Source organism: Gossypium hirsutum, chromosome D05, assembly GCF_007990345.1.
Source record: "Gossypium hirsutum isolate 1008001.06 chromosome D05, Gossypium_hirsutum_v2.1, whole genome shotgun sequence".
Lineage (NCBI taxonomy): Eukaryota > Viridiplantae > Streptophyta > Magnoliopsida > Malvales > Malvaceae > Gossypium > Gossypium hirsutum.
This window is the reverse complement of record NC_053441.1, coordinates 14,310,710-14,321,047: the sequence shown is the minus strand read 5'-3', so window position 1 is coordinate 14,321,047 and position 10,338 is coordinate 14,310,710. Positions and strand designations below refer to the sequence as shown.

The window sequence follows — 10,338 nt, the reverse complement described above, 5'->3', positions numbered from 1 at the left end:
TGTGGTTTGGTTCTAAAGTAAGGGTACCTGAACCAGCAGATTCCTCGATCCTCACCCATTATAGGCTCATATGGACCGAGTTCAGTTCAGGGGAATACATTTCCCTATGGCCATGCGGAGATGAAAATCTCACGAAGACATAGGTACGGATGTATCCCGGAAGCGATTCACTATCCCATGCGGAGGTGAAAACCTCACGAAGGCGTAGTTTCTCACTCCCACTTAAAAGGTGTGACCAACGGTCATGCAATGGAATGTGCAGAAATATACACCTAAACTCTAAACAAAGCAGTAATTATAAACAAATAATAAAAGCCAAAATAAAGGCAAAAAGCAAGTTTTCAATTTTGACACAAAGACAAAAAGTAATCCACTCGTGGCTTGACTCTCTTATTTAAATTCCCCAGTGGAGTCGCCAAGCTGTTGACACCATTTTTTGATGAAAACGGGGTCGACTTGGATTTAAAAAAAAGAATGAAAACGGGAGTCGCCACCAATCCTTTTTTGACGAGGTGTGATCGGGTCACCTCAAAAAGTGGTTGTTTTTAATAAATGATTTAATTTTATTAAAACAACGATTTTGGTCTACGAAATTCAGAAAAATGAGTTCGGGAGCCGGTTACGCACGAGGAAGGATTAGCACCCTCGATACGCCCAAAATTGGTACCTAGTTGATTAATTAGTGTCTTAGTGTCGAAAATTGAAAATTTGAAGAGTTTTAAAAAATACGATCCTTAAAAGAAAATCTGATATCGTGAATTGAAACATAAGATTCTCTTGTTCCGAGGGAATATCACATCCAGCACGTTAGGACACGATACTCTACACCATCGAAACCAAGATCACCTTATAATTTAATGAAACCATACTTTGAAGCTTTAAGAGGATATTTGGCTATTTAGTCAAACGAGAAATCGAAACCCAGCACGTTAGGGCACGTTTTCTCGAGTTTCCAAACGCGAAATATTGCCTTATTTAGAAAAATTTTCCTTTTGGTGTTTAGTGTCAATGCTTGACAAAACAATAACGAATACGACAAGGTGAGCAAAGTAAAATGAGTAACAACAATGCAATAGGCAAAATGAAATGACGAGGCGATTACATAAACAAAGCATACAAATAAATAAATAGAACTAACATTTTAGAAAAAGCACAAGTGTACATGGATAAACAAACACCAAATAACAATGATGACAACAAATGCAATTATGTAAAAAAAATATATATATATATGCATGTATAATTTAAAGCCATAAAATAAGAAATATATATAAATTATAGAATATGAAAACATAGATAAGTATGTACATATATATAAAATCGGTAAGTATTATAAAAAATGTAAATGTGTATTTATATATTTACAAATCGTGATAATATAAATTATATGTATGTGAATTATAAAATATGTGAAATATACAAAAAGCATTTTTAAGAGTATAAAATATATAAGTATGTATATGATGTAAAATATGCATAAATATATGTAAGTATATAAGAATTATGAAATGTGAAAAAATATATTTAAGTATGTATAAGTACGTATATATACATATTATAAATATATAAATATATAACAAAGCATAAACTAATAATAATAATAATAATAATAATAATAACATTGGAATATAAAAGAAAACGAACATAAAATTAATAAAATATTAAAATAAAGTGAAATGAAAAATATTAAATACGAAAAAAATATATGTGTATACACGTACGTAATAAAAATATACACTAGTACATAATTATAATAATAGTAATACTAATAATACTAATAATATAAAAATAATAAGGATATTTAATAAAGATACAAAAATAAACGAAAAAAGGATTAAAATTGAATTAAAAACAAAGTTGTAGGGCCAATTTAAAATGAAAACAGAGAAAAGGGACTTAATTGTAACACGCGTGCAACTTGGAGGGTCAAAAGCGCAATAAAACCCAAGTATTAAAACGCTGTGCAGCATGGGGGACCAGAATGAATTCGGGGCGAAACCATGGAGCCAAATTAAAAATAAAAAAACCTTGATTGTAAACTCCCAAAAAAAGCGGAAGGGCTAAAAGTGCAATTAGCCCTTCCAAAGAAAAACACACGGATCCTCCCTGGTGCGGGTCGGGTCGACCCGACCCGTGTTCAAAACGACGTCGTTTTATTTGTTTAAACTGGGGGTCCAAAACGGTGCGTTTTGACCCCCTATAAAAGTAAAAAAATTTCAAAAAAATCATTTGTAGAGCTGAAGGGAAAAAAAAGAAAAGGGAGAGAGGAGAGGGGAGCTCGGAGCGATTTCCGGCCAAGGGGGGTCACCGGACGGCCACCGGAGGCTCGCCGGCGCCGGCGCCGGCGCCGGCCACCGAAAGGTAAAATTTTTTATTTTTTTGTTAACTCCTTTTTTATAAACTTATGCTATGTAAAGATATATAATAGATGAGTTTTTGAACAATAAAAATAAAAGAAACCTTAGATCTGACTGCCTTTTCTGTTTTCGGGTGTTTTTCTTGCTTGAATCTGCTTTTACTCTTGTATTCTTAAGTAATATTACAATTGAAAATGAAAGGAAAATCCCAAAAAGAAAAAAAAGTCTCCCATTTGATTCTTGATTTTGGCTTTTTAAAGCCGATCTATAAACATTCATTTCTTTTTTTTTGTTTCCGTTCTTTTGTTTATTCTTTGCCCCATTCCTCGCATGCTTCGCTGTTGCTTCTGTCTCTGTTGCAGGTGTGTCAGGTGTGGGTGGTGCACGTGATGGCCAAGGGCAGAGGTAGCATGGGGCGACTGATCAGAGGCGTGCATGCGTGAAGGGAGGTGAAGCGGCGGCAGCTACAAAGCATGAGACTAGGGTTTTTTTGTTTGGTTGAAAACTAGTATAGTTTGGGCCATTCGGGCCTCTAAGGTTTTTATCATTATTGGGTATTTGAATTGGGTCTGTTTTTTTTGGGTTAATTTTGTTGTAATGGTCTGTTAATTCTTTATTGGTCTTGGTCTATTTGGGTTTTATGGTCTGGGCCCGGGCAAAATTTTGGGCTTTACACATACAATTCACAAACAAACATTTTATACGAGACAGTACAATTGTCATTTTTAAGATTGCAGTTATTCGATTTCACTTATTCTTCTAGATTTTTTTTTTAAGAAGTATTTTAGACCAAACAAGAACAAATGGCAACTGTCGTGATTCAGGGGGGGGGTTGTGGTTTAAATCTCACCCACTTTGCAGAGAATCTACACAACATCTTTCACTGTTTGTAATCGACTTTTGCAGTTACTGTGGTGATAAGAGATTCTAATTTTCTGTTTCCACTCACCAATCAAACTTCTCTTCTGTCATTTCCTCCCATCAAAGCTGCTTATGGCACAATATTTTAGTCAGGGTTGGGTTACCAACATGAAAATTATTTAAGTGCTGAAACCATTTACTGGGTTCACGATTTTCACGTTTGATGAATAGCTCCATATCCTTTCATAATCGAAAAATAGCAGTCAATGATGATAAAAAATAGAAATAAAAAGTTCCTTCACCAATGCCAGCCCAGCTCAAGTTATTAGAAATACACGCACACACATTGGGTCCACTGTGTGTAAATGTTGGATTTCGACATTTGGAAAAATTTTTTTCTGAATCCAAGTCATGGTGTTTGCCTCTGAACTGCATTCACTGCGCTTGTTCCCGACATCTCAGCTTTAGGCTTTCCACCATTTTACAGCCACTTGCTTTATGTCTTTCATTTACAATCAAAAGATGTTTATAAACTTAATTAATTGATGTGTTACCCAGTTTGGTTGGAAAATGGGAAATTTGGTTAAAGATTTCATTTACTTGGCCCATTCTTTAAGTTAACTTTAAACTTAAATAGATATAATTCAAATGGTGTTTTAGTTGACGTTGAAACCAAATTGGATGGCTACTTGCTTATAAAATTCAAAGCAGATGGATCTATATGTGTAACTTAGTTGAAAGCATTAAATGTTAAAGCGTGGGTGCATCCAAATTATTGAGGGTTTCAGATTTATTCATCCCATCCCATGATTCTTTTAATTATTGGTTCTAGAAACTTTATTTTACCATTATATTAGAGAGAGAGAGAGAGAGAAATATATATCACTACACCAACCCATTCTTAGGGTTCAAAATTTTAGTACAAAGTGCAAAGATTTAAAGATGTTCATTGTATATTGTTTTATGGAACCCCCTACACCTAAACTTCCCCATCTTAATGTAGAGTTAAAACAATAAAGTCACATTCCCTATTATTAATGAAATTTATTACCAAAGTATTCTTACCTTTTCATTCAATAACACACATTCCTTGTTTATTATCCTTGTTGGGTAGCTTTAATTCGCCACTATCATTGAACTTATCCCTTGTAGTCGAAGAACATAATCAATGATGTTTAGAAATAAAAGAAAAAGAACAAAATCAATGATGATTAGGCAAAAAAAATTGTTTAGGGTTTTTTTGTATTCCGTTAAAGTCAATGAACCCTTCAACGGGTTGGTATTATTTTCAATGAGAGTTTTGTCTCTCAACTATGTGAAAAACTTGGGCACCTAAAGAGGCAACAATTCAAAAGAGCAGACTAGCTAGCCCAAGTGGTAGTATTCTTGCCCATAAATGTCCTATATGTTGTAAGGTACAAGCTTAAATCTTACCAAGCACAAATGTTGACATTTCCACTGTAGATGGTTATGTCACATGTATAGCTCACCTTTTTAGCTACTCGGTGAATGCACTCACATTCTGTTGAACTCGTCGTCTCTTTAGGCATTTTAATTCTTCTATATAGTTAGGAGACAAAACCTCTAGCAAGAACAATACCAATTAGTTAAAAGATCTACTAACTCCTAACCGACAAAACTTTGAAAATTTCTCCCAAAAAATTTAATCTGTCCAAACAAAATTTATATGTATATAAAATTTACTTGAAATTAAAAAATCAATTTATGTCTATAATTAAATTCAAACAAAATAAATTTTAATTAATAAAGAATCCAATAGAATTAGAACTTTAAATTAAATAAGATGTATAAAACAAAACAAAGACTTGGGGCTTCCAAACAAAATCTAATGACTAAAACATTGGGGTTGCATTTTTCCACAGAAAGAGAAACATAAGCGAGACAAAGAAATGATGTCAAATTTGGTTATAGAAATTGACTCTCCTTTGAAATGACATCCACTATTTTGACCTTATAACTACATTTACCCTTTCTAATTGCAGAAAAGGAAGCACTCACTCATTACTCGACGCAAAGTTTAAACCGTCGGCTAAACGTTTTCTTATGGCAAAGCCAATAAAGAGAGCTTTTGAAGCGTGACTCAAGAGTCGACAAACTATTACTAGCAGTACAAAGAAAAAACACACTACGCAAGGATTGCTGTTGGTGTTTTTGTGTGCCTCTCTGCTATGCATGCTGTCATAATAAAACCACGGCTAAACTAAAAGTGTCATTGTCTCTTTAATAATTATTATTTTTCATACACTCATTAATAATTATTTACTACTACGTCTCTGTTTTCTCTCTCAAAATCTCCACCCTCTATCTCTCTTCTGCTTTCTTTTTTTTAATCTTCCTCGAGATCATTTCCCCACTCCCCGTGATGACACCGATTTGATAAAACTTCTTGGCTTCCTCTACCTGTCTCAACCCCCATTGATTCTGTTTTCAGAAATTACAATTTTTTACACTCCTTTTTCTTTTCTTTCTTCCCCTTCATTTTCTTAGCTTTTTAAACGGTAACAGTAATCCCCCTTTGCTTCAGTTTTCAGTGTTCTTTTCCCACCATGATTCTGTTTAAAACTCACCATAGACAACAATAATAGTTAAACCACATCATAACAATCCCCACTCTTCCTCTTCCTCCGTTTTTTCTCTCTCATTCATTCCCTGTCTCTCAAATGGCGAAACATCATCTTCCTCCTTCAAAAGCCTTACTCTATAACTCTTCATTCCCCTGAGGCTGACTCTCAAATATATTCACACCAAACCTCTTCACTTCCTTCCTCGTCCCTTTCCCTCTCTGCAAAACACAGAAACAAAAAGAACGACAATGCTTCTCCTTTTCTTCTCTTTTCTCTTCTTCACCTTCCCTTCACCGTCCCTTTCTCTCAACCAAGAAGGTCTCTACCTTCTCCAAGTCAAAGCTTCCCTTTCAGACCCTGACTCTGTCCTTTCCTCATGGAATCCTCGTGACCCCACCCCATGCAACTGGCGTGGCGTTTCCTGCGACTCTGCCACTGGCTCTGTTACTTCCCTCGACCTCTCCTACGCCAACGTTGCCGGCCCTTTCCCTTCCCTCCTTTGCCGTCTCCAAAACCTTTCCTTCGTTAACTTCTTCTACAACAACATCAATTCCACCATCCCTTCCGATATCTCCACGTGTCAAAATCTCGTCCACCTTGATCTCGCCCAAAACCTACTCACTGGTGAGCTCCCCCACACTTTGGCTGACCTCCCTAACCTCAAGTACCTTGATTTAACCGGTAACAATATATCGGGAGATTTTCCCGAGTCTTTCGGGAGATTCCAAAAGCTCGAGGTTCTGTCTCTCGTTTACAACCTTCTAGACGGTACAATCCCCGCTTTTTTAGGGAACATTAGTACGCTCAAAATGCTCAATTTATCGTACAACCCGCTTAGTCCGGGTCGGATCCCGCCGGAGCTTGGCAACTTAACTAACTTGGAGATTTTGTGGCTCACGGAGTGTAACTTGGTTGGCGAGATCCCTGACTCGCTGGGTCGACTCAAGAAACTCACAGACTTGGACCTTGCCCTTAACCACTTGGTGGGCAACATCCCGAGCTCGCTCACTGAGTTGGCTAGTGTCGTTCAGATTGAGCTATACAACAACTCGTTGACCGGTGAGTTACCTCGCGGGTTCTCGAAATTGACCAACCTGAGACTTCTTGATGCGTCGATGAACCAGTTAACGGGAACGATTCCGGACGAGTTGACACAGCTGCCACTTGAAAGTCTCAACCTTTACCAGAACAACTTTGAAGGGACTTTACCATCGAGTATCGCCGACTCCCCAGCTCTGTATGAACTCAGGCTCTTTCAGAACAGACTCACTGGGGAGTTGCCCCAGAACCTCGGCAAAAACTCGCCTCTTATATGGCTCGACGTCTCCAGCAACCAATTTACTGGTCCCATACCGCCGAGTTTATGCGAAAAAAGGAGCCTAGAAGAGCTTCTAATGATACACAACTCGTTTTCGGGTCAAATACCATCGAGTTTAGCAGAGTGTCGGAGTCTGAACCGGATCCGACTCGGTTACAACAAATTATCTGGTGACATACCCGCCGGGTTCTGGGGTCTCCCTCACGTCTACTTACTCGAGCTCGTTAATAATTCCTTCTCTGGTCAAATTGGGAAATCAATCGCAAAAGCAGCGAATTTATCTCTTTTGATTATATCTAGGAACGAGTTCAATGGTTCACTGCCTGAAGAAATTGGTTTAGTTGATAATTTAGTTCAACTTTCTGCTAGCGGCAATAAGTTCGGTGGGTCATTGCCTAAAAGCATAGTGAAGCTTGATGGGCTAGGGATTCTTGATCTTCATGGGAATGAGTTGGAAGGGGAGTTGCCTAGTGGGATTGAGTCCTTGAAAAAGCTAAACGAGTTGAATTTAGCTGATAATAAGTTTTCAGGGAAGATTCCTGATGGAATAGGGAGTTTGTCAGTGTTGAACTATCTTGATCTGTCTAATAATCAGTTAACTGGGAGAGTTCCTTTGGGTTTGCAGAATTTGAAGCTTAATCAGCTTAATTTGTCGAATAACTTGTTATTCGGTGAGTTACCACCTTTGTTTGATAAAGAAATGTACAAATATAGCTTCATGGGGAACCCAGGTTTGTGTGGGAATATCAGTGGTTTGTGTGTTGGGAGGGATGGAAACAAGCATAAAGGTTACGTTTGGTTGCTTAGATCCATTTTTATCTTAGCTGCTTTGGTGTTTGTTGTTGGTGTGGTTTGGTTTTACTTCAAATACAGGAGTTATAAGAAAGCTCAGGCTATCGACAAGTCTAAGTGGACTTTGATGTCTTTTCATAAGTTGGGTTTTAGTGAATATGAGATATTGGATTGTCTTGATGAGGATAATGTGATAGGGAGAGGATCTTCAGGGAAAGTTTACAAGGTTGTGCTTAGTAATGGAGAGGCTGTTGCGGTGAAGAAACTCTGGAGAGGTGTGAAAAAGGGTTGCAATAGCTTAGATCTCGAGAAAGGTCAGGCTCAGGATGACGGGTTTCAAGCTGAGATTGAGACATTGGGGAAAATTAGGCACAAGAATATTGTTAAGTTGTGGTGCTCGTGTACTACCAGGGATTGCAAGCTTTTGGTGTATGAGTATATGCCAAACGGTAGCTTGGGTGACTTGTTGCATAGCAGTAAAGGTGGTTTGCTGGATTGGCCGACCAGGTACAAGATTATTGTCGATGCAGCTGAGGGGCTTTCTTATTTGCACCATGACTGCATGCCTCCGATTGTGCATAGGGACGTCAAATCTAACAATATCTTGTTGGATGGGGACTTTGGTGCTAGAGTGGCTGATTTTGGAGTTGCCAAGGTAGTTGATGCAGCTGGAAAGGGTGTTAAATCAATGTCTGTCATTGCCGGATCTTGTGGTTACATTGCTCCTGGTTAGTTGCTGAAATCATTATCATCATTCTTATAATTGAATGTTGCACTTTGTTTATTTACTTCACTGCTATTTGGTTACGCTATGCTCTTTGAATGCTCAGTCAGAAATCATCTGGAAACTATTTTAATGACCTTAGATTAGCTACTGCAATCAGTTAGTATTCATGTCTAGCCTTTGTGTTGAATGAATATTCGGACAATCTCTATTTTGACTGCTTTCTTTGACACTTCATCAATACCTCTAGCTGTTTTTAGATTCTAAAACAAATTGCCACTAATAGTACATTGACTGATAAAATGCCTTTTAACTGGTGTCGTTGCATATTTCACTCAGTCTGAACTGATCTTTCTATGAAATTTTTTGGTACAGAGTATGCATATACACTGCGTGTGAACGAGAAGAGTGACATATACAGCTTCGGTGTAGTTATACTAGAGTTGGTCACAGGCAGACTCCCAATTGACCCAGAGTTCGGAGAGAAGGACCTAGTAAGGTGGGTCTGCACCACTCTAGATCAGAAAGGAGTGGACCATGTTCTCGATTCCAAGCTCGATCCATGTTTCAAAGAAGAAATATACAAGATCCTCAACATTGGCCTCCTGTGTACTAGTCCACTCCCAATCAACCGACCATCAATGAGAAGGGTGGTTAAAATGTTGCAAGAAGCTGGCGCTGATAGCCTGCCAAAAACTGCTGCTAAAAAGGATGGGAAATTGACTCCTTACTACTACGAAGATGGCTCAGATCAAGGAAGTGTAGCTTGAGAAAAACGAAAAGAAAAGAAAAGGTTTTCCTCGTAGATTTGTCCCATAAACAAAGAGTAATAGAAGGATTGTGCGAGTGTGTTACGCCTCTAGTTTTTTTTTTCTTGCCCTCAAGTTTTGGTTTTCAATCATTGATCCCACTTGCTGTTTTGCTTTACAGGTTGGTTTAGTGGGGGACTGGGGGTGTGGGGTTGGGAAGAGTAGTAGGGTTTGGAATTTTCTCAAAGACAGAGAAAGAGGGAGAAAAAAGCAGAGGCAGATTTACTATGGAGTTTAATGTACACTGTAAATTTCTTAAAAATCAAAGTTATATTCCCACCTCTCCAAAAACAGCTAGAGATATTGATGAAGTGTTGAATGAATATTAGGACCCTGAATCTGATGTGTAGCGTATGGTTCAGGTGACATTTAAATCACCAACTACCTTATTAATCTTCATTCAACCCAAGTCAAACCCATTTAGTTTCACTGCTCCATGCTATAAGATTTTGCTTTTACAGTGGTTTTAACCCTTTGTTCATCAAATCAAATAGCTATAAATCCGTTAATGAAGTAGTTGAGTGGGGCAACTAACGTAGGTCCACAATGCCAGTGGCTTCTTTCACCTTTTAGTGAATCGTTACATCATTTTGGAAAGCGACGATAACGACAAGACCAGACCCATAGGTATGTTTAGACAGGCGGCCTTAAGCCTGTTTTTAAGTGGTCGTGTTCCAAAATCTACCTCCTCTCAAATTTATTATTACAGCCTTAAAAAAGCATTTCCGAGGAATTCAACTGTTTTAATGGGACAGTAAACAAGCATACACCAAATCTCCTACTTGTACTGCTCTCTCACTTACATTAGCAGTAGTGATTCTTAATGCTTTTTCTTCAGCATCGGCTTTTGCTGCAAATTGAAATGCCTGTGAATAAAGACAAAGTTTCAACA

At 37.8% G+C, this 10,338-nt stretch overlaps 1 protein-coding gene across 1 annotated transcript; it reads left to right on the top strand.

Moving 5' to 3' along the window:
* Positions 1-5,458: 5,458 nt before the first annotated feature.
* On the top strand, positions 5,459-9,737 carry LOC107941728 (receptor-like protein kinase HSL1). The gene is made up of 2 exons (XM_016875317.2): positions 5,459-8,641; positions 9,013-9,737. The coding sequence occupies exons 1-2, from the start codon at positions 6,052-6,054 to the stop codon at positions 9,405-9,407; spliced, it is 2,985 nt and encodes a 994-aa protein (XP_016730806.2). The 5' UTR covers positions 5,459-6,051; the 3' UTR covers positions 9,408-9,737.
* Positions 9,738-10,338: the final 601 nt, after the last annotated feature.

Bases quoted from the DNA above. Each gene is read 5' to 3' on its own strand.
- LOC107941728 (XM_016875317.2), top strand. From the start codon at position 6,052: ATGCTTCTCCTTTTCTTCTCTTTTCTCTTCTTCACCTTCCCTTCACCG. The intron at 8,642-9,012 runs GTTAGTTGCTGA...TTTTTGGTACAG, and splicing joins TTGTGGTTACATTGCTCCTG to AGTATGCATATACACTGCGT.